The following is a 26,092-nucleotide window of genomic DNA, read 5'->3' as shown; positions in this document are numbered from 1 at the left end:
GAGGGAGAAGATGGATTGAAATGGTGGAACAAATGAAGTGTCTAAATGATACAAGAAACTTGCTCACACCTAGACTGACGTTTTCACCTTCAGCATTCAACTAGTCAATTATAACTCTCCACAAATATTTTCTTCTTTCCAAGACATCCTGTATTGATTTTTGCCTTAATATTTATATAAATAATTTCCTTAAGCAAAATCCCATATTGCTGAAGAAAATCAACCATTTCTAATTTAAAAATTATAGACACTTGTTCTTTCTAACAAAGAGAAAAACTTCCAGGTTATACACACCAAAAAAATCAGACACAAAATTTAAAAACTGTCTCTTTCAAAGGTGGAGGTAATATAAGAGAATTCCCAAGAAAATACTAATTTACAGACCCAAGCTATGAAAAATAGCTAACTTGCGAGCAGGCATTTGCCTTGAGTGTATCTGAGAATCCTTTGTGGTCGAGAAATTGAGTTTTAATGTGTCCCGTGCACCTGTGAAGGTAAAAGAATGAGCCTGGCCTTGGTGGATGGTTAAATCAGAGAGAGAATACAGAGCAGGGACTCCAAAGGGGCATATCTTCACTAGGTCAACATGGCCAAACCCAGCCTACAGAGGGAGACTACAGGGATATGTCATCATGGCCTTAGCGCTCAGTCAAAGAGAAATAAAGAAAAAAACACTCCTTGTAGAACTGATAATCATTGAGCCTTAAAAAAGACTATCCACAAAGCCCAAAAAAATTCAAGCTAAAAATCTGTTTAAAGTGGTCCTGAACACCCTGGTAGCAATAAGCACACTTAGTGTGCAGAACTTGGCTTCTAAATACCATTCTCCATCAAAAGGAATCAGGGCTCCCAGAGAAGTGGCTGATTACAAGAATGGAGCAGGAAAAGTATACTAATAGTCCAGAACATCTCATGCCAGAAAGAAAGAAAGTATAAAAAAATGGAGATACAGCAAAAAAGCAGAGGAGCATGAAGGTACTGCCATTGGTCTATATTGTGACAATTTGAGCATCAAAATAAATAATGACAGTAAAGGACTAAAACTCACTGAATAAAGTAAGAATCTAAAAGTCCACTGTGATAAAAATAAGGAAAAAGGTAAAGCTCTTCCTTATAGTAGTAGAAAGCCAATCAATACATGCATAAAAATGATGCAATGAGAAAAATCACCATTTGGCAACCATTGTAATAATAACTGGTTCAGGCAAGAAGCATCAGTGGATTCTAAAACTAGTGGTAAAAATCTGGGTAGTACTAGGATATTTACATAGTCTCAGTATATCCCAACGAGATACTTATAAACTACAATGGAAAAACAGTAACTTTACAGTAAAGAAACCTGGAAGATATTACCTTAACCAAGTGATCAAAGAAAACATCATCAGTAATGGGACAAATCAGTCACGTGCTGCCTGATATGAGAGGAACATTATATCTGTGGTATTCCTGTCCAAACACATAACCTGAATCTACTCATGAAGAAACAACAGAAAGACCTAAACTGGGAGACATTCTATACAATAACTGCCTTATACTCTTGAAAAGTGTCAAAATCATGAAGGACAAAGAAAGACTGAGGAACTATTTCAGATTAAGGGAGAAGGAGGAGACAGGACAATCAAATGCTGCATATGATACTGCATTTTCTTTTCTACAGAGGACATTATCAACATAACTAACAAAATGTGAATAGGATCTACTGATTAGATAGTAGCATTAGCTTCCTGATTTTGATCAATCTACTGTAGCATTAGCTTCCTGATTTTGATCAATCTATTGAGACTTCGTTCATAAGAGAATGGCCTTGGTTTTGAGGGAACACAAATTCAAGTATTCAGGGGCAAAAGGAATCATATTTATAATACCCTTCCAAATGGTTCAGGAAAAAAAATGGAAATATATTTAGAGAGAAAATGATAAATTAAATCTGGAAAATGTCAACATTTGGGAAACCTTGCTTAAAGATATAAGGGAATTTGTTGTAAAATTATTGCAACTGTTCGGTAAGTCTGAAACAATGTCATAAATAAAGTTTTTTTAAAAAAGGTTGTTTTCTGGTGATATTGTCTCCAGGTCCCTTGCAGAGAACACCAAACTCTCTATGGTAGAAAAAAACCTTTAAGTTCTGACCTTAAAAAACAAACTTCCAGGAAACATGGGCTAACAATAAAAACTCACACACACACACACAAAACAGAGGAAATACACCAACAATGAACCAGTTATTACAAAACACAGAATCAGATCTACAAAGACTGGATATTCTTGAAACAGAATATAAAATGACTATAATTAATATGCTTAAAGAAATAAAATAAGTTACTGAAAGCATAACAATGGAACAAAATAAGACACATTGGCAACTGAAAACTAAAAGGTAGGAGTCCCTAATTACGTACTTTTAAAAAACTATAAAAATACACATGGTAGAGAAGAAAGGCTAAGGCCATGGACTTTGAAGTCAGAGATTGTGTGACTTGAACCAGACTTGGTTCCATCACTTACTAGTCATACAACCTTGATCTAATGATTTAACCCCTGTGCTTCCCTTTCTTTATCTATAAAACAGGATTAAGAGTACCTCATGTGATTGCTGTAGGAAATAAATAAGTGAGATAATTTACATAAAGAATTTAGAACAACATCAGCACATGAAAAATCCTCAATTAATGGCGGTGGTAGTGTTTTTCAGAAATATATTCACACATAAACCTCTTATAGTCTCTTGCTATCAGAAATTAAAATTTTATAGTAGGATCAGTATTATCAATATAAGAAATAAAAACTTACTAATTTGTGTTTGACAGAAGCCTCTCTGATTCCTCTCAAAAACTTTCATACCTAATATTTCTCCTTCTCACAGCGGCAGCGGTCCAGCATTTTCTTCCTAAGCTACTTTTACTCTTCGACCTACTAGGCTACCTTCTTCAAAGACAGCCTTCCCCCAGACTGAGCCCCCATAATGCTATTCACTGGAATACTGAATTGGGAGTTCAGGTAGCTTTAATTATGCTGCCTTAATACAATGCACACCATGTCATAGAATTCTAGAACTAGAAGGGACCTTAGAGATCATCTAATACACTATTTCTGGAAAAGTGGAATGCCTAAGACGACCTGAGATGCTTTTAGATGACATATACATACTATATGAAATAACATTAAACATTTATTCTCTTGTCAATTTTCTAACTTTCACAGGATCATTTTTAAATCTCTTATTTAGAGATAATTTCAAATTCACATTAGTTGCAAGTATAAGAACAGTACAAAGAACCTCCATATAACCTTTACTCAAATTCACCTATTATTAACATTTTACCATTTCTGCCTTATCCGTACTCTCTCTTGCTCTTGTCCTATGGGTTTTTTTTTTTTTTTTTTGGTTTTGAACCATCTAAGACTAGGCTGCAAATATCATGGTCCTTTATCAAATAAGCTTCCATTTACTAGCAATGTACTTTTCATCTCCCTAACACTTGCTAATTTTGTTTTTCTCAGAGCCTTCTGTAAAGACTATATTTAACTTTCGTTCAATAGCACTGTTTTGTTCCTTATATTTATTTTTACTGTTGTTTTTATTTATTTTTTATTTATTTATTTTTTGGTGAGGAAGATTAGCCCTGAACTAACATCTGTGCCAATCCTCCTCTATTTTGCATGTAGGATGCCATCACAGCATGGCTTGATGAGCAGTGTGTAGGTCCACGCCCAGGATCCAAACCTGCGAACTCCGGGCCACCAGGGACTGTGCGAACTTAACCACTATGCCACTGGGCTGGCCCCTGTTGCTTTTATTTATGGCAAGTGCTCCTTTTAGGGAGATATAAATTACCCTTACTCATAACATTTCTTTAAATGTTTAAAATGTCAAATGAAGAAAAATATAAAGTAAACAGAAGTAAGATGGTACATGGATATGGCAGATTCAAGACGATGCATGGAGGAAAATGAAATTTAGAAAACACATGACTAGTCCCAGTATCTTTTTCAAAGAGAGAGTAAGCTGCTGGTTGGACAAGAGTATAATACATAGATGTCTAGCCCAGACTGGCACTTATGCTAAGTAAATGAGTTAGAATGTAGAATCAAGGTTTCCATTAGGCCACTGCTCTTTCAATTTCATCACAGAGGAGGTATCACAAAAGTCTAGTTTTCCAGTACATGATTGTGCCAGCCATGGCAGGCTGATAAGATTACCCTTTGCTGTGCCCCACTTCCTCCTCCTCATCTAACTTTTGCTTTCTTATTCTGGGTGCACGGCAACAGTCAGCTGAGTCTGTTCCCATATTACTTCTTTTCCTTCCTCTCTGCTGGTCAATGCATATTTACTGAGCAATTAACATGGTGAGACACCCTAATAAGCACAGTGACATATCAGTGAACAAAACACAATTAAAAAATCCTGAATCAAAAATTCAAATATTTAACATTAAAATAATCTGATGTTCATAAATATATAAACCAATAAAATATGACTGTTAAAAGAACATTACTATTTCTGGGAAAACCAAAGCAAATCCTTAGGAAAATTCAATCAAGGTGCATAACTAAAATAACTGCTAATTGGATGTAAGCAGAATATCTGCAAAAGAACAGGGACACTCAGGGTGCCTAAAGTTCTCCATTTATAAAAGCCAAACATTGAAATCAATATGATGAGGTTTAGATAAGAGATATCATGGGACTCTGATCAGTGGACTATTCTCAAAGAAAATCATCTGCCCTAAAACAAATGAATAGCAAATTAATGCATATTTAAATATTTTATGTTAAAGTAAAACCATTAAACTTTATATAAAATATTTCAATGATTCTTTATTTAACTGACTTTTTCAATTAACTACTAACTATTGGTACCAATCTGGAAATCCTTACACATTCAAAATTACTGGTGAAAGGGCAAAAATGGTAGAACCACTGCAGAAAGAAATATGGCAATATCTACCAAAACTACTAAGGCATTTACCCTTTAATGCAGCAATCGCAGTTTACAACAAATCCGCACAAGACAAAATAACACCAGACAAAGTTATTCACTGTGGTACTATTAGTAATGGCAAAAGACTGGCAACAGCCTAAGTGTCCATCAACTGGGGACTATTTGTATGTAGGTCTGCACCTACACAGCCTACAAAGGATAAGGAAAACACCCACATATTGAGAAGGAAAGATCTTCGAGATACAGTGCTAAATGAAAATAGCAAAGTGCTGAACAATGTGCATGATTGCCTACATTTTGTATATTTGGGGGGGGGCATGGGTGTTGGAAACAATAAATAAACATAGATATTTGCTTGTATTGAAAACAACACTGGAAGAAGAAAAACACTAATAAAAATGAGATGAGGGACACAAGATTGGGGTGCAGAAGTGTGAGCAGGGTATCACCATGTGTATCTTTCTATAGAGTTTCGACTGAATCACGTATATATTACATGATGATATTCAAAATATCACCAAAACAAAATATTGCATAAAAATTAAAAAACAGGGCCAGCCCCAGTGGCCTAGTGCTTAAGTTCAGTGCATTCCGCTTCAGCAGCCCAGGTTCAGTTCCCAGGCATGGACCTACACTGCTCTGTTAGCAGCCATGCTATACTGGTGGCCCATATAACAAAAAATAGAGGAAGACTGGCAGGGATGTTAGCTTAGGGCAAAATTTCCACAGCAAAAAAAGATAAATAAATAAATAAAACAATATATAGAATATAAGATAACATCAAATTTATTTTGCTTTCTGTTATCAGTGAAACTATTTTATATATCACAATCTCTAAGAGAACATCAAACTTTGCATTTTTCACCTCTAGCTAAGATTCAATTTCTTCTCTGAATTTTTTTCTATACTAATTTCATAGCTTTGGCTGTTCCCTTAATTTAGAAAAACAAAACAAAAACCCTAAGAAGACTTTTGGTGGTGACAGAATGCAGATCTCCTGTCTCCACCAAAGAGACAACTTCTTAAACATGTAAACAAAGGTTAAAGTGACTTGCTATGATTTGTGACTTCAAGTTGCATTTTTTTCACTCTCTCCTCCTTTACAGAAACCATGACTTTTTCATAGCATGCATTCAGTTAATTAATGGGATGTAGGTAGTACGGCAGATAACATAACTGTTTAAAAATAAGATCAACTGCTATTTTTTTAATACAGTGGAGTTAAGATTACTTATATTTACTCCCCAATGTCTGTTTTTGTTTTAGCAAAATGGATGGAGTATTATTAAATATCTTTAGAGGCTATATGCTCTACTCTATGTACTACTTCCATTGACCTCAATGGGTGTTATGGGTACACCTTGGACCCCAGGCCAATTTTAAAAACCTAAAGCTCTGACAGGTAATGTAAACACTTTTTCTCAGTCTCTAATTTCCCTATCACTAAGTCACTAGGTGTGTTTGTGTTTATACATGTGGGGTTACATATACTTTCTTCTACTGCAAATTATTGTGATTGAGCAGACGATGAAAATGAATGGAGGTACAATAGCTCCATGTGTGCGATGAACAAGGGAATGCCCACTCCTTACTCTGAGGCACAGCAATCAATAAGTTAAAGGTTGGAAGGGCTGGCCCGGTGGCACAGGGGTCAGGGTCAGTTAGCACTTTCTGCTTCAGCAGCCCGGGATTCGCTGGTTCGGATCCCGTGTGCAGACCTACGGACTGCTTGTCAAGCCATGCTGTGGCAAGCATCCCAAATATAAGGTAGAGGGAGATGGGCACGGATGTTAGCTTCAGGCTGGTCTTCCTCAGCAAAAAACAGATGAGGATTGGTGGCAGATGTTAGCTCAGGGCTAATCTTCCTCAAAAAAAAGAAAAAAAGTTTGGAGAATTCTTTTAATTCATCTGAAAAAAGTTTAGTGTCGATACAAATTACCAAATACAAATTATCAAACATTCACCTGACAAGTTTAAAATAACCATCTGACTTTCCAGATGTGTTAACTGAGGCTTAGACATTAAATAAATAACCCACAGTCACATCTAAGAAATGAATTCAGAGCTTCAGGCTGCTGAATATTCTTCCAAGATAATTAATTTTACATATTGTGGTCACTTTTTTATTAAACGATTTAATTCACCAACATAGAAATAATTCTATGCAACCTCATCTCTTACAAAGTAGAAGTTTCCTTTCATATTCATGAAACTAAAAAATAATACAAAATTTCTCACGTCCTTCTATGATCAAACAGGATTGCCTTCCACTTCTTGTATCATGAAATTACCGGATTATCTCTGTGAACATTTTTCAAAGAATGTCTGTGTTTACCGCATCCATAAATCCCCAAATCAATATCTAAATATCTAAATATCTTTTCTCTCTTGTCGGTAATTCAAACAAACAAAACAAAATCTCCTTATAAAACACTGAAAATATCACTGTGGCTTTGGAAAAACGCCCATCAAGGTAAAAATCCATGCTTGAGGGCAGTTTCTCAACCCAACACTACTGAATCTTGGGCTAGATAACACTTTGTTGTGGGGCTCTGTTGTACATTATATGATGTTCAGCAGCATCCCTGTGCTGAAGCTACTAGATGCCAATATCATCACTCCATTTGCAACAACCAAAAATGTCTCCAGACATTGCCAAATGTCCCTGTGGGGGGTGGTAAAATTGTCAAGCTGAGAACCACTGCTGTGGAAGGTTATAAAATCCCCATTATTAAAAATCTTTAAGAAAAGAATAGATAATCAGCTTCCTGGATAGCTAAGACGTTCACTGTTTGACGTAGAAGCTTATTCTAATAGCTGTTGTTTGGTTTATAGAATCTTTTTAGGTTTTTCTTGTTACTGTTTCTTTCTATAATTCCATCCTTCTAAACTTTCATGTGGAGTCAAAATTCTTATTATAACATTTTTTAAAAATAGAAATGCCCTCAAAATAACTGCTGAATTGCCAGTGTACCCATCACTGTATATATCCATGTTTTTCTTCTCAACTTTGACAAAGATGACAAAATATAAACCTTTCAGATTAGGCCCAAAGTTGAGGGCTGTGAGGAGCTATATATGGAAACTAAAAACGAAATCCAGGTGATTAGTAATTTAATTATTGACACTCCTGTTTGACTCATCAGCATAATCACTTCCCCAAAGGGTGAACTGGTAAGGATTTTGCAGGCTATTAAAAACTGTTTATAGTCAGATTTTCTTTTTTTTTTTTAACTGCAAATGAGGCTGCAGCATACTAAGGGCTATCACTAATGCAGGGGGAAGTTTTAATCCCTGTGGAGATTGTCTGGGTAAGTGAGCAAAGACTCTAGCTGACAGCACAGATAATACAATTCAGTTCCAGGCCAAAGCGCTGTATTTGTTTGTGTTGTTCTCCTATCCTATCAGCAGCCTGTCTCTATGGATTTGTCTGGGGAAATGATAAACAGTAAAAAGCAAGCAACGCACTCCATCCGTCTAAATCATCCTCCCAGCAAAGATTCCCAAGCAAAGCTTTTGGAAAGACCATCTATTTGAGTGTACATTTATATGTATAGCAAGTTACTTAAAACGAACAAAAATATATGCAAGAATGAAGTTCAAAACACATTAGAGAAAAAAGTCAACGACAATCATCAAACATCTGTAACTAAGTTAAACAACAAATATAAATACGTGAATGACTACCCACCCAGCCCCTGGTAACTAAATTATAGTAGATTAGTTACAAACCAAATTTGACTACCAAAGGCTGTCCATGTATAAGCTTTTTTAAACCTAACATTCAAATTATTCTCTAAATCCAAGAAATAAGAGTACAAAGATACTACACAGATATTAACTTAGTCAAAAGTAAATGGTAAATTCATTCTGCAGAAATGAAAATATCAAGAAAATAAAGCACATAAGAAAAATCTAACAGACTTTCTGTGCCCTTGGGACACTTTTGGAAGGACCTTTAAAACACTAGAAACAGAAGAAAAAATGTTAATGCTTGGGAATCAGATAAAGAATAGGAAAAAATACTATTCTGCATTTAAGTTTCTATCCTTCATATTTTGGACTTTTAGCCAACTATTTAGACAAAATGATTCCATATCACTATTCTCTCTGACGAAAGAGAAGCTGACACTTGAGTGATGGAAGTAATTAAGTTTCACAAGACTTAAATATGATATGGAAACAAATATGGACTATAAAATAAAGCACATTCTTAAATCAAGAACCATCTTGGGCAGTATTACTATCTGATATAAAGAGCACCAACGTGACAGACTCTAACATAAAACTCAAAAGAAGACTGCATCCCTGCCTGAATTTTAATCTCAATGATCTGAGGAAGACATAAAACAAATAAGGATTAAGCAATTTAGCTCATCAATTTTCCTGTTTTTTTTGGTTTTTCTTTATCTCCTTATTTGTCTTTAGGAAGTCACTATAATTTCCTTTTGGCAATTATAGAAAATAACTCAATACCAATATTAAGCTGTCTTTTAATTTAATGTTACCAAAACCAAGGAGAAGGACCTTCCATTCAAAGGCAGGCTCTAAACAATTTTGTAGTACAGAATTTTCATTCATTTGGTCAGTCATACATTCATTCAACAGATATTAATTTAAGGCAATCTTTGGTATTAATGAACAGTATTATAAGGTCTTCCTTCTATAATAATAATAAAAAAACTAAATTTATACAATGTTTAAGTATGTACAAAACCTCTTCACTACATTATTATAACTGACTACTCACTCTTTCCTGGCTTTATGATCTGCTATAAAAGGGGAAAAGTTAAATTTGTAGTGAAAAAGAGGTAGGAATGGGAGGCAGTCATAGGGAGTCATTTGAAAGTTACAGAATTAAATATAATACTAAAACTTAAGTTTCCCTATTTTTCAAGAGTACTGCTCTTTTTCATATGCTGCCACCAGACTTTAATGTATAAACTTTAGCAGAAATGCTAATTCCTTCACTACACTGTGGCTTCTTAGTCTTTCATAAAATGAAAAGTTTAGTAAATCCTTTTTATTGTCCTATTAAATGTAAAATACGAGGGCTATCCAAAAACTTAGGTGTCTATACTAACCAGATAATATCACATTCTATGCTAAACCAGATACAAGGGTTAATAGGTCATACGCTCTCAAATCACAGTAAGGACAATACCTTATTTCTTAATGTTTTAAAAAAGGAAAACTCACTAAATGAGGCAAGGTATTCATTCTTAGACAACTAAACATCTTAATTTAGAAAAACTAGAAGTGACTCTTATGTGAAGGGCTAGAGAATGAGGGTATCTCAACTTCCTGGCTACATGGCATGCTAATCCCGGTTAACGTTATGAACAAAATGAATCATAGTGATAAAAAGCATCATATAACATCTCAATCTCTTTAGCAGTCAATTTATATAATAAAGATGTTCTTTGGGTAATGTCCTTATGCATAATACTTTTATTTAAAAAATTTTAAAACATTCAATATTTTAAACAAAAATAAACTTTAAAAATCATGTTGGTGATTATGTGCATGTGTATATGTGGCTATATAAGGCCTAACAAATGTTATGGGGATGAAAAAGGTAAAACAAAAAAATACATGTCAGCTTAAAATTGGGAAGCAATGGCTTTAACTTTAAAATGACAAACAAGGAAGTATCTATCCCCTCCATGCACCACTCCCTGAAATTAGGAAACCATTTCCTTTTGTGTAACCCTCTCCTCAGGTTATTGAGAAGCATACTACATTATGAAAATTCAAATTTTAAAATTATACAGTGTAAATGTTATAAAACGTAAAAATTTTAAATGAAGTACAGACACAGAGGACAGTTATTTGGTAGCACATTATGACGATACAAGAGAAACTGACATGCTGTACGATAAAGAACAAGGTATTTAGAGAGACAGGAAGCCTGTCTTACAATATTGCCTTTATTACTTACTTATTAGTTCTTGAACCATGGCAAGCTATTTAATCTCTCTAAATATCAATTTCCTCATCTCTAAAATGTAAATACAAATACTACTTTTCAGGGTCATTAGAATTAGAGACGATGTACGGCTGCTCAATTAAAAGGGGGCAATAATTGTTATTAGCTTAGAGTAATATTTCTGATACCCTTCATGAATTCAATTTTCTATTTTATTTTATTACTTCAAATAAAATACCTAACCAAAAAATCCTGCAATGAAATGCATAAAAGCATCTAATATTCATTATTCATATTTATATAGGTAGATCTACTCATAATATTCAATATATACATTATACTTTTGCTTGGACTACATTTTTACTTCTTTGTTTTCCATGAAGAAAATCCTTGCTGCTTGGAACATTTGGCTTTTCTCACTGTCTGAAGGAATACACGTTTAGGTCACAAACGTGAATGTGAAATATCAACTCATGGAAACTTGGCTGCAGAATACTGTTCTCCTTACTAATTTTGCAAACTATGTAGGCAGGGCAATCAACTATCACCAAAACATACTTACAAATATATCTAAAAGAAAAAGAAGTTTTATGAGAAATTATTCTTAATTATTTTAATGGTGATCAAATATGCAACCACATTACTTCTTTAAGGCCATCAGAAGAGTTAAAATAAGCTTTAATCTTAATGTGTAATTTTCTATTCAATAAATATACTACTAAACTACCCAAAATATCTTTTATCAAACATTTATCACTTCCACGAAAAAACTACGTCAACAGTATATAACTGTGATAAAGTGAGGAGATAAAAATATAAGAAATACTAGTTTTCTAAATGAAGAACATATAAATTTTAAAAATACACAATTTAGCTCAGCAAATTATTTTCATTTTGAATCAGTAAATTTATAGCTGACATGAAAAAGCTGACGCTTTCTAAATGCATTAATATAGCTAATAGGAAGAACATGGAAAGCAGGTCTCTTTCTTACTGATTACTAAGTGTTCCAGGCACTTGGATACATCAGTAAACAAAATAAAAATCCCTGTCCTTATGGAGCTTACATTGGAGCAACAGAAGACAGACAATAATAAACATTGTAAAAATAAGTAAACTGTATGGCAATAAATACAATAGAAACAAATAACTGAGTAGCATAGACAGGGATCAGGAGAACCACGGAGAGAAAAGGAGTTGGAGTATCTATGGTGATAGGGCCGTTGCCTAAGAGGTGCAGTGTTACTATTGCTTCAGACAAATGAGATCTGTCTTATGAGTATTTTCTAGCTCTTATAATTCCTTTTAGTTTTTTGCAACCTGTGTTATAACTGGTAATAAAAAAGAAAGTCGAACATTTTTGTAGAATGTGTTTGTTTTTGCCTCTCCATCACCTAGCACGTCGCCTGGAACATAACAGGTGCTCAATAAATATTTGGTGAGTTACTCAATCCAAGCCAATAAACAGTTTATCTGAATAGTTTTGGTCCAAAAATTTTAGTTGAAGGGTCAGCAAACTTTTCCTTAAAGCGCCAGACAGGAAATACTTTCATCTTGTCAGTCTAACAGTCTATGCAGCAATGGGGTGGCTATATTCCAATAAAACTTTATTTACAAAAACAGGCAGAGAGCACAGGAGTTTTCTGATCTCTGCTTAGTTTATTCTGTACCTATCTAATTGCCTTAAGTCTTCTGTTAGATTTTCCTGGGAGTATAAAGGTAAATTTATCATCTACTTGCTAATACTTAATCAATTCTAATCAACTAACTCAAATAAACAAAACAAATAGAACAATAACACATACTTGGCTTCTCCTTCCATCTCCCCTCTCCCTCTCTCTTTTCCCTAGTTATTTGGTAATACAATGCAAACGGCAGAGATTGGATTCAGGTTTGTAAATGCAATGGCTAAAGCTGATAAAATACTAAATACACAATCAATTTAAAGACATTAAAACTGACATAGAAATTAAGACAATTTAGTGGTTTAGAATGTGAATTCTGAAATTAAACTCCCTGGATTTGTTAAACTGCCAGCTCCACTGAATTAGGCAATTTACTTAATCTTTTTAAGTAACAATTTCCTCAGCTGTAAACAGAGGCAATAAATAGCATCTATCTCATAAAGCTACTGCACTCAATAAAATACTAGCCTTCAATTGGTCTTTGAAAAAGCACACCTGTATTTTATCAAGAAGAGTAAATGAGTGCATAACTAAGCCTGAAAATATGAGATTAGCAAAAGAGAACTCAAATATCCAAAGGTGTCCTAATTGTGTTTGAAAATATAATTTTGCTCACCTTCCCCAAACATTAACATTCAATTTTCTTCACCTTTCTACTTAGACAAATATACTACCTCTTGTTTTAATCCTATTACATCAAATACTCTTTTTTTGTATTTTAATACCAAAAAAACCCCTTCAGAATAAAGATTTCCAAAAGGCATGAGTACTATAATTGGCTTATCCTTGCTTTTTCTTTTTTTTTTAAAGATTTTATTTTTCCTTCTTCTCCCCAAAGCCCTCCAGTACATGGTTGTATATTTTTAGTTGTGGGTCCTTCTAGTGTGGCATGTGGGACACAACCTCAGCATGCCTTGATGAGTGGTGCTAGGTCCGGACCCAGGATCCGAACCTGTGAAACCCTGGGCTGCTGGAGCAGAGTGTGTGAACTTAACCACTTGGCTATGGGCCAGCCCCACTATCCTTGCTTTTTCCATAACAAAACACACTTCTGAATAAGTCTGTCATCAAATATCATCAAACACGTAACCTTTAGGCCATAAATATTATTGGCATAACAGATTGAAAAGCTGCTGAAAGGTAAACACTATTACTTGATATGAAACATAATGACTGATCCAAGTCTGGTTCACCTGCACTGTCCCTTCCAAGAGACAAGAGTATAATCTAACTTCATAAAAAGAAAAAGTACATTTTCATAATTCTAGTTACACTTTATCACAATAAAAATCCAAGAAATTATCCTTAATCCATGCATATCAAAGAAACAAAAGTTGAATAACTTCTCTAAAAGATTTATTTGTAAAATCTCTAGTTTGCAGCCAAATTTTTACTAAGAAACTAGATTCCCTGAGAATCTTTCCAGCACTAAAATTCTACCTACCTCCACCCTAAAAGCTGGGTAGCAATGTTTGAAAGCAAAATCTTCTTTGCTGAGGTAATTCTGAGCCCACTGAGGCAGTGATAAAGGGAGGTCTGCGTAAATGGGTTATCAAAAGATAATCACAGGCTGGGAAAAGAGCCGAGATGCAAGGGGCTTTCCTCAGGTGAGGAGAAACTGAAATAAAGCTGACATTTTCCTTTGCATCTACAATTAAGAAGTTTTTTTCCAAGTATGTTTAACAGTCAGGTTTACTGAGGTATACTTTACATACCATAAAATTCTCTATTTTTAGTCTCTTAGCTAGAAACTGACAAACACATACAGTCCCTTAATCACCACCACAACAAAAATGTAGAACATTTCCATCATCCCAAAAAGTTTCCTCCTGCTGCTTTGTGGTTAGTCCCTTCCTCACAACTCCCAGATCTGATTTCTGTCCTTATAGTCCTACCTTTTCTAGATTGTCACATAAATGGAATCAGTCAGCATATTCTGTAGTCTTTTGTGTCTGGCTTCTTATACCTAGCATAATGCCCTTAAGCTTCATCAATCTTGTTGCATATATCAGTAATTTGTTCCTTTTTACGGCTGAATAATGTTTCATTATATGAATATATCCCAGTTTCTTTTAACCATTCATCAGCTGACAGACATTTGGGGCTATTTAGGTGATTACAAATAAAGCTGCTATAAATATTTACTTACAGGTTCTCTGTGTGGACAAATGTTTTCATTCCTCTTGGATAAATACTTAGGAGTAGGATTGCTGTATAGTATAGTTAGTGTATATTTTACTATACAAAAACTTTTTCATTTAAAAAAAACAGAAAGATTAATAACTTCACTGAAACTGTGAAAAAAAGCCACTACACTGGCTGATGGTATACCACAGTTTTTATGAGAACACACAGCAGTACTAATCTTGCACAATTTATTAAGCTAAGGAATACACTGGAATTATGTAAATACATACAAAGTGCTCATATTTGACCAGACTCAATTAGGTGTCAGATGTAAATCACCCAGCACATGCTTGGTGCACAGTAAGTATATGTCTAATGACTGGTAGTTCTTGCTCCATTGTTCAACTTCCCTTTCCCAATATTACCACCTCCCCCCTACCCAAACTTACATAAATCTACACTTTAAATCATTATTTGTTAAACAAATCACACAGTAGGACACAAACACACACAAATTTCAACTATGATTTTTAAAAGCAAACTCAGTTCCACTCATTTCCTTAAGCTTCTCATCCTTTGGTTGGAGGAATGGAAGCATCTAAAAGCAGCAGAGCCTGCGATCAGGAAACATTTCAGGTGAGCATCACCACCTTGTGTCAAAAAAGAGTAACTGCAACAACAAATTTATTGTCAAATAGAGAACAGATGATAGAGAGAGAGGCTGGAGAGCATAAGATCTAAGACCCATTTTTCCAAATCGACTCTCATGTATATGCCAGTGTACAGTATTGAAGAAAAAGTTTAGATTGTGTTTTATAATATTTTAAAAATTTACCTGTATTTCAAATTAGATTGAACATATCAAAGAAAATAACTGAGTTTTCTTTTTTTTACATGCCTCCCTCTGACACTTTTGCACGTCCCTTCCAAACACACACAAAAAGACACTGAATAGAATTCCAGGCACAAAAATGGCACATTACTGTTAACACTCTCTTTGCACTTAAAAAATAATCACCAAATTAGCCCTTCTACTAATGACTTTAACTCATTCAATACATGGCTTCAGATTTAGTTCTTGACTACATGGAACATTAGTTCCCAAATACGGGATTCTAGTGGCATTAACAATACAAGCAAAGAAGCTTTTTCAAATTTAGAAGTAACACCTTAATCACACAGTTCAACATTTCTGTTCAAACTCAAAATTATTTTTACATTCACAGAAGTTTTTAAAAATAGCATATTAAATATTACAAAATATTACAGGCTGATCACACATCTGTGAAAGGAGAAAATATGCAGCTCAACAAGTTCTCCCTTTTCAAAGGGTAATAAATTCTCAGTGAAAAAGTTAAGGTGTTCTTCAACTGTCAACCAAGGTTTTATTACACAACAGCAGCCTTAAGGCTGATTTATGACTTTTCCTCCCTTTTCTGACAATTAAGTGGTTAAAAAGAAAAGTCACTTCTACACACCTGGATAATATTTGCTTGCTTTATAACCTGTTTGAAGAAAGGAACTTTTCAATAACAAGCAAATTTAGAAAAGTGGTAACTGAAAAAGCTTTAAAGAAAACAAAACCAAAAAACCTCAGAAGTTTGTTTGGTAAATAGCACCTTTTGCGTAGCATTTGGAATCTCTATTATTATCTGTCTCTGTGTCAGAAAGTAAGAGAATTGTAGAATCTGAATGATGTATCAGGGATTATCTAGTACATTTTTGACAGGTAAAGAAAGAGAGGCTCAGAGAGGCTAAACAATTTCAAAAATACATAGTTTGTTAACAACAAAGCTAGAATTACAAATCAAGATGCCTGCATCTGTGTCTGTTACGGTTTCTTTCAGTGCTAGTTTCTCCCTGTCAATTTCAGGCCTATCACATTCTGCATGTAACTTTCCAGTCCCTATCATCTTTGTGATCTGTTACATGTGCCAATCTCATTTTCCTCTAGACTTGTTTCTCTAATTATGCTACTTACTTTATGCAAAAGCCCCTCTCCAATGCTATGCACACTCCAAAAACTTATCTGGAGCACTAAAGTTTAGGAAGGGTTGTGCCTAAATCACTATAAACAAAATGTTCAAAGAAAAAAATTACACAACTCCCCATACAAGACCTCTAATATCACAAATTCATGAAACTGCAGCTATAAGTGAAGGTAAGTGATGAGAAAATTAACACAGTGTTAATTTTCAGCATTGTTTCAATGCTAAAAGAAAATAAAATATCATGTTTTAAATACCTATAAAGACTAAACCAGAATAATGTTGAACTCTTCACTTTAACAGGATATAAAGCCTTAGAGTTAAGAAGTTTATCTAAATTTCACTGAATGTAATTTAAGTCTTAGCTTGTCTATTTCCATCAGAGAAAACAGAAAGTATTTCTTTACCCAAATATGTATTCTTAAGGTAAATTAGGAGAGTTTTACTTTCAATTGTTCTTACCCCATAAATAATCTTAATCATCCTAGTTTCTCATCAAAGATTCTCTTTGGTAACTCTTCAAAATATCTCCTGTCTCTGTGACAATTAAAATGTTCCATGAAGTTCACCTGAATTAGGGGTCTTGAACTATATACATTAAACCATTTTTTCAAAAAGTCAGAAAGCTACACCTACTCTTCTTGGCATTTAAGATATATAGTGCCTCTGTTATCAGTGCATGTAAGAGACACACAGGGAATGGAAGAAACAGGATCCCACACCTGACAAATTAGAAAGATCAAATCTAGTAAAATGAATTTAGTAAGAATTAATTCCTCTATTTGTAAGGCCTAAAGCCCTTGCAGCTGCTGCCATGGAAGCTAATGGGAAACCACTTGGACTTAAGGAAAAGAAATCTCTGGGAGGCACATGAAAAGTCAGAGAAGCTGAGAGGAGCTGAAGTTGGAGGAAGACCTCTAGATCTGATCACACCGTGCCTCAACTTCTAAAACTTAAATACCACAAGCCCAAAGCGGGGAAGCTATTACTTAGCAGAAGACTTTGTGGAAAGACCTGGACTTTTTAGTAATTTTGTTTTTGTTTTGTTCTTGATGACTTTAAATTCAGTAGCAGTCCACAGTGTGATTCAGACAGCAGATAAACTAACACAATCCTGGAATGCATTAGCAGAAGCATAGTATTCAGATTAAAGGCATTGTCTCACTAAACTCTGTACTGATCAGACCACAACCTATTATAGTATGTTCATTAGCGGATGCCACAATTTCAGAGAGAAAGGAATAAATGGACAACAGTTCAGAAAAAAAAGGATAAGAATGATGAAGATAGAATAAGAGTATCATATGAAATAATCCAAGACATCAAACCTGGAGAAGAAAACACCAGTAGGTGAGATAGAATGTAAAGATAAGACACAAAACAGTTTTCAAAATTAAAGAAGAACCATAAAGAAGAGGGGTTAAAAACTGTTCTTTATAGTATTTTGGAATAAAATCAGGCAGGTGTGTAGAAGCTCTAGGGAGACAGACAGCTGCTGGTTCGGTGGAATCAAGAAATTTCTAATAGTCTGAGACAAAGATGGAGTGGTCTATTTCATGAGTTAACATGTTTCTCATTAGTATAGGTGAGTAAGCAAAGGAAGGTGAAATGACAGATAGGAATTTTATAATGCAGGTAAATGCATTAGAAAGATAACTAGACTATCAAGTCTTCCAAGTTGTCCCAAATCTTGAAAAAACTGATTTCTTTTAGAACTTGAGTATCAAGGGCAAATACATATTTTATTATGTTACTACTTTCTTCTCTAATAGAAAAGTAAACGTACTCCTACTTGCATGTTGACATCATCAAATATTCACCAAATATATCTAAACACAGAATCTTCACTTCTCAAAATTTAAATATCTAAGCCTGAAAATCCCAATGATGACAAATACTAAAAAGGGCATTCAAGTCACAATTACAAAAAGCCAAAAAACCAATCAAACTTTAAAATTCAGGTGCCATAAATAAATATTTACATTATTCATATAATAAAAAACTGCATTTCTAAATTTGTGGATTTTGGTGAGTCATTAGGTTGGAAACAATAATTATTTAGTCCAACAAGATGTATTTTAAAAGATTAAATATTAAAAGAAGTTTCAAGAAAAAATAGAACATTTGAAAGAACAAAAAGTTAATACAGGCTTCCTACTATTATTCGTTTATTTTAAGCTCAGCATTATATTATTGACTTATATATAATTTATCTTAAGAAAATTTATGCAATAAAGATATTTAAGATTTCTAAGAGCTTACAAGGACAGATCAATGGTCAGTAAACTTCTGCTGTAAAGGTCTAAATGACAAATAACTTAGGCTTCACAGTCCATGACTCTACTGTAACTATTCTACTACAGTAGTGTAAACACAGTCATAGAAAATACATTAACAAATTAATGTGACTATATTCCAATAAAGCTTTATTTATGGGCATTGAAATTTGAATTTCATAAGATTTTCCAAGTCACAAAATATTATCCTTCTTGGGATTTTCTTCAACTATTTAAATATGTAAAAACCATTCTTAGATAATGAAATGTACAAAAACAAGCGGTGGGCCAGACTTGGCCCACAGGCCATAGTCTGCTGATCCTCAGCATAGATAGTTTTTATCTTATCAACATCCAAATAAGATATGACTCATATATATGTGCATACAACCTCTGACCAACTTCTCTTCTCTCATCTCTCCTAATCGCCCATCTCCAAAGCTGAAACCCTTAAAACTGCTGCCATAGCAGAAACAGTGCAAACACTTAGAGCTTTAAAAACAAACACATACTCACACAAACATCCAGAAACAATAAGAAAACTACTTCGGAGAGTCCTGTAAAATAATGGTAATGCTGAAATTGGAAGGTGACCTTGGAGGGAGCCTCCCAGATCTGACCACACAGCAGCTCACCTTTTAACCCCCCAAAGACTCTCCACAACACTGTGATAAACAATATTAAAGATTAATAAGCATCCTTTCCTTAAGCACTTACAGGAAAGTAAAGAATTATGATTCACTGAAACTTAGTGCCTGTTAGGTCAAGCAACTTGCTTTTAAGTTGACCTAGCTGAGAACAGCAATATTAGAACAGGACTTACAACTAGGAAGGGGAGAGAAAAAAGTCATCCACAAACATATTTGTAATCTTCTAAAGGTATTTTTGGAACACAATTCATTTGAAAATTGGAAGCTACATATATATAGTTTCTCATTTGCAGACATTTCTAAAGAAGATAATTAAATTTTTTCCATGTTAGAAAGATATCCACAAAAACAACTTTTAATTTGCAATATTTAACCCATCAAGCATATTTCCTCTTTCAGAAAAACCAGAAGGAAAATCAATGCCAGTTTATTCACTCCATTGACGTTAAATATACTAAATTAGAAAATAATTCTGAACCCTAAATCATTTAAAGACGTCTACATAAGTTCCAAAATTTTCCCCAATTGAGCAATCTTTTCATAGATGGCTTAGAGCAGAATTTTTTAAATTCTCATGAGAATTTACTATTTCAAGAAAATGAGGTTTACAGATTCAGGATAATAGTTATAATAATTATTATTGAGAGTCTATGAGCCTATTATATGCTAGTCATCACTACTAAAGTAACCAAAGGAACTAAATTCAAAAATATTCACAAAATTAAACTATTTTGAGGCTTGTATAACACCTGAGAAAGAAGATATGACCATTTCTTTCTTAATATTCAACACAAATGCATGAAATGTCACGGACTGGACACTGTACTCTTCTAAAGGGGCCATACAAGCAACAGCCTAACAAAGAACAATAAAACTCCTAGAGTTTGGGCATTTAACTATTATTTGGGTATCAACAATAATTTAGTTGTTTGCTGTTCCAAAGTCTCCTGATGCTAAGGAAATCCAGACTATCATCAACCTAAAGATGTGTGTATGAGACATCACCCAATCTCATTATTCTCATTATTCTTCATCTGTCCTTCACATCCTGTCATTCTTATGCAAAATGGATACCTGAGGATGCAAGTTATCTTCACTCATCTATAAACTGGAGGGGGAGGGAGGCTAAAGGTCTAGGGAAACTTCGAGACACCACCAGTGACCACAAACTAATATTTGCCTTAGAAGCAGACGCTATTTTTGTTAACAACAAATATTATTGGCAAGCAAGAAATGCAGAAAAACAATGCAAAATATTTGAACTGTAAAAAAAAAAACCACTTCCATTCCTTCAATCTTCTACCTTTGGAGACAAGTTCTGCCCAAAATCTGGTTAAGCATTTCCTCCAAGAGATCCACTGACTAAAGTATCCTAAAGAGAATGGAAGTCATCTACCATTACCTTGGAGGTTCTGCCTCATTCTAAGATGAGCTTGAAAAAAAGGCCCAAAACCTTGGAACGGCCCAAGAATAACTTCTAATCTCTAGGTTTACCTTAAAAATTTCTCAAGGTCTTTTGTACAAGGTGTAGGTAAAAACTAGGATAAATTACACCTTACTGTGAAATATAACAGTTGGGGTTAAATTTGGCCTTACAGAGAGAAAAGTAAGCAAAACAGATTATAAATCAACAATCCCACCATATTATATAACAGACTTACAAAGTGTTACAAATATAAAGAACATAAAAAAATGCATCCTTTAAAAAATGAGTTTAAATTCATGTATCCTTTTCTATTTTAAGAGAGATTACATACATAACTTGAAGAAAGACATATCTGGACAAGGCACGGCAGAGAAATTTAATTTAATATAGCCTAAGTAACTTCTTAGAGAAATAAAATCCACTGTCAGTTTTCTTCTACTTACTCTGACAACAACTGCTAGGCCAGGACTTATCAAAAGTTGTTGATGATAACGTGAATCTAATAAGTATTAAATAGCCAGAAATTTACCTTAATGTGAATGAAAATGTTAAAAACTTCTCAAAAATAAATCAGATGAAACAAAAATCTCAAAACTTCAACTCTCTAGGGAAATACTGATGCAACAATGGGGTAGGGGAAATGCAATGGACTACAAAATAGTTTCATTAATACCAAACCATAAGCAATAAAAACATAAACAAAAGCTTTTCTCTGTTCTTTTCATTTCCTTTAGTTTAAGATCATTCAGTATCCTCTAAATGCTAAACTGATTAGAAAGTAACTTGAAAAGAACAAAGCAAAACAACTTGACATAATCAAGTGATCCAGTTCTTGATTTTACAATGCCCACACTGCTTTCTTTCTTACCTTGTCTATCCTATCTGGGCGGTTAGTGGCTGCCAAAATGGTCACGTCCTTTAACTGTTCAATGCCATCCATTTCAGTTAAGAGCTGAGCCAAAACACGATCAGCTACATTCCCAGCACCTGAAGAACTGATTTTTAAAAATATACTTTAACAATCTGTTTAGCTATTTGCAAATACTCTATTATTTTCAAAAGAATGTACAGTCTATGAGAAAAAAAAATTGTTTCAAAATATAAAATACATGCTTCAGGATTCACTGCTTGTTGAATTATTATACCCAAAAACTAACTATATTCAAATCATTTCTTTTCCTCCATCATCAACCATGTTCATTTTCTCTCCAGTAATAAACTGGTAAGTAAATATTACATATAAAAGATCTGGGAAGCAAGATACCAGATTATTTAAAATAGTTCATCAATAAATAATTACTTAATTTAATCAATATTTGCATTCTAAATGGTAAATATACTGTCAGCAATAGGGGATAAAAAAACTGAGTAAGATACAAACCCACTCCTCACGTGAAGCTTAGAGCCTATGTAAAATAAAAAACTCCTTACACACCCATAACAAACGCAATTATTTCTGATGTATTTTGATATTCTCTAATATTAAGAATTTTTTTAAGCATGTCAGCAGGTAGGTAGTCACCATAATCCCCATGTACGGAAAAATAGGCAAAGAAAGTATGTTATTTTGTTCCTTTTGTTCATGTACCAGGTTAATTACAAAGCTACTACTGGACATAATACACTTTAATTTAATCCCATTTCCTTTTACCACAAAAAAAAAAATGAATATCGATTTTTAAGAAGTAAATTCAACAGGTCTTACTAATTAACAAAACCCTAAATTACACAATCAAGGCCACAATAACAATTCTCATTAGCACTAGATGAAACTTAGTAGAAGCTGTTTAGAATTGAGAAATATATAAAAAAAATCTATGTGGATGATTATACAGTGAAGTAGCATTCTAAGTGTATTAAACAGCTCAACGCAATCAGATGTACTTGGGGGGAATGGAGAAGAGGGAAAGAGAACAGAAGGGACACATCCTATACTTTTGTCTTAGCACCCGTGACACAAGTGCACCTTAGTCACAATCACTGTGTAATATCTTTAAAAATAAGGTAGGAGGGGCCAGCCTGGTGGCGCAGTGGTTAAGTTCGCACGTTTCGCTTCTCGGCGGCCTGGGGTTCGCCAGTTCGGATCCCAGGTGCGGACATGGCACCGCTTGGCAAAAGCCATGCTGTGGTAGGCATCCCACGTATAAGGTAGAGGAAGATGGGCATGGATGTTAGCGCAGGGCCAGTCTTCCTTAGCAAAAAGAGGAGGATTGGCAGTAGTTAGCTCAGGGATAATCTTCCTCAAAAAAGAAAATAAGGTAGGAGGCTGGCCCAGTGACATAGTGGTTAAGTTTGGGTGCTCCACTTTGGTGGCCCAGGGTTCACAGGTTTGGATCCCAGGCATGGACCTGGCACCGCTCATCAAGCCATACTGTGGCGGTATCCCACACAAAATAGAGAACGACTGGCACAGATGTTAGCTCAGGGACAATCTTCCTCACACACACACACAAAAGGTAATTAGGATCTCCAAATAACAGAATTTAGATCTCAACATGCATTACAAGTTCAAAAACTTGACTCAGTGTATACACAGGAGAGTGGCCTCTAACTCACACTAATCAAACACACATGAGGTTATTATATAAATCACAGTCAATTCATTAAGTTAAATAAATGGTCCTTTCCAACGTCTAAAAAGTTTGGGATCAAGAAGTACTTGGAAAGCCACTGAGATTTGTTTTAGTTGGCAGTAATTCCTGCAAGTAACTAATCAGCAGGTGCACAGATTTGCTGATTTGACTACTTAAGAATAAACTGAACATTTTGAATAAATGGATTACATATCCTTCAAAAGATCCTCCATAATATAACTTTTCCACATGAGAGTTTAACTGTCAGATAGGAACACTGTTAGCAAAAGCTCTAAGGGCGCCTTCAAAATGACCACAAGTATATAAATATTTAAGGCTGCCAAAAGATTACATCTTTAATTGTATCTACTCTGCTAATTAGTTGTGATCCTGCACAACAAAGGAAGATCACATGAACAGGTCTTTGGAGAGTCAAGGTGGACTGCCCAAGGGAGATGGTTTCTAACCTACGACCTGAAAAATGAGTGGGGACCAGACAGGTAAAGGGAAAGAAGAAGAAGAGAGAGAAAACAGAACAATGAAAATGGAAAACAGTTCAAATAGCTCAGCATGGCAGTAAGGTGGAAATTTAAGATTAGTACAGAAAGATAAACCAAGGCTGGATAACAAAGGCTTCGTTACCCAAATTGCTGTGTTTGGATTTTATCTTAAACTTAATGGGAAATCTCAAGTAGAGACATGACAAAATCAGCTTTATGTTTTTGAGGACCACTATGGCTACAGTGTGGAGAACAGGTTAAAAAAGGGCAATACTGGTCTGTTCTCCAGTCCAGCATGTAGGGATCTTGGAAGTCTTAATTCCCTCCTAACAAGTAAAAAGCTGAACAAACTGAAAAATTAACAACTCTTCTTAGATTCCTCAGAAATGTGAGATCAGAGATATCTTAATTGGTTCAGGCTGCTGTAACAAAATACCACAACTTGGGTGGTTTATGAACAATAGAAATTTATATTTCTCATTGTCTAGAGGCTGGGAAGTCCAAGATCAAGGTGCCAACATGGTTGGGTAAGAGCCCTTTTTCTGGTTCATAACCAATACCTTTCTCACATGGTGGAAAAGGGCAAGCAAGCTCTCTGGGGCCTCTCTCATAAAGACACAAATCCCACTCATGAGAGCCTCACCCTTACGACCTAAGCACCTCCCAGAGGCCCCACATCTTAGGATTTCATCATATGAATTTTGGGAGGAAACATTCAGGCTATAGCAACAAGGCAAACCATTGCTCCCAAAATTGGAGAGACAGGCTGGATACAGAGAAACCAATGAGCAGAAACCTCCATGGGAACCAGTGCCGGGGTAGGGAAATCTGAAACATAACTGATGAATTGCTGGAGGCTCAATGTGGAAAAGTCTGAGAGTTAAATACTCCAGGAAGAGCCAATCATAGGGAAATCATCACATTTTTGTGAGCTTAAGCTCCAGAAGCTATACCAGGTTCTTACAGGAAAGATGTAAGGAAAATCTCCTTATACTTCCAGCAGGAGAAGGGGGAAAGTACCATTTTGAACATGCCAGAACATTCTGTACTTCTTAACAAGTCCTGCCTTCAAGAGAAACTATTTTACCAGAACCAAAACTATTAGGATTTTATCAGAGCTCAGTTGAATTGGAGGAAGGAAAATACCCAACTCTAGCCCTTACTAGCCATCTTGTTCCACTCTAAGGAAGGGGGAGTTACTGAAAAGCAATTGTGAAGTTCACAGTCCAGCAACACAGACTCACTAAAAGAATGCAACTTAATCATAGGACCATAGAATACTTCTCCTCCCAACAACACCTTAATACTACATTACTAAAAGTCTATTTACAACAGTTCATTTTACCTACTACATCATGTCCGTCTATCAGGAAAAACCACAAGACATACTAAAAGGCAAAGAAAAAACACAATTTGAAGAAACTGAGCAAACACTAGAACCAGAGAATGAGCAGGAATGTTGCAATTATCAAACCAGGAATTTTTTTTTTAAACTACGATTAATATGCTAAGGGTTCTAATGGACAAAGCAGACAACATACAAGAAAGGGACAATGTAAGCCTAGAAATGGAAATTCTAAGACTCATAAAGAAGTGCTAGAAATCAAAACACTAACAGAAATAAAGAATGCTGTTGATGGGCTCATTAGTAGACTAGACATGGCTGAGGGAAGAATTTCTGAGTTTAAGTATATGGCAATAGAAACTTCCAAAATTGAAAAGCAAAGAGAACAAAAGACTTAGAAAAAAAAAAGAAACAAAAGACTATTCAAGAACTGTGGACAACTGCAAAAGGAGTAATAAATGTGTAACTAAAATACCCAAAGGAGAAGAAAGAGAGTAGGATAGAAGAAATATTTGAAGCACTAATGACAGAACTTCCCCAAATTAATGTCTGACACCAAACCACAGATCCAGGAAGCCCAGAGAACATAAAGTAGGATAAATGCCAAAAAAACTACACCTAGGCATATTATTTTCAAACCACAGAAAGTCA

The 26,092-nt window shown here is 34.7% G+C and overlaps 1 protein-coding gene across 3 annotated transcripts in view; it reads right to left on the bottom strand.

Annotated features, from left to right (window-relative positions):
* AFG2A (AFG2 AAA ATPase homolog A) overlaps window positions 1–26,092 on the bottom strand; it is a 307,360-nt gene that overhangs the window by 184,921 nt on the left and 96,347 nt on the right. For all 3 annotated transcript variants that reach the window (XM_014845518.3, XM_070504718.1, XM_070504719.1), the window contains exon 14: window positions 21,892–22,018. In XM_014845518.3, the coding sequence (XP_014701004.2) occupies window positions 21,892–22,018 (127 nt within the window). The remainder of the gene's footprint in view (window positions 1–21,891; window positions 22,019–26,092) is intronic.

Source organism: Equus asinus, chromosome 3 (genome assembly GCF_041296235.1).
Source record: "Equus asinus isolate D_3611 breed Donkey chromosome 3, EquAss-T2T_v2, whole genome shotgun sequence".
Classification (NCBI taxonomy): domain Eukaryota; kingdom Metazoa; phylum Chordata; class Mammalia; order Perissodactyla; family Equidae; genus Equus; species Equus asinus.
The sequence above is the reverse complement of the archived record's forward strand: the minus strand, read 5'-3'. Positions and strand labels throughout refer to the sequence as shown.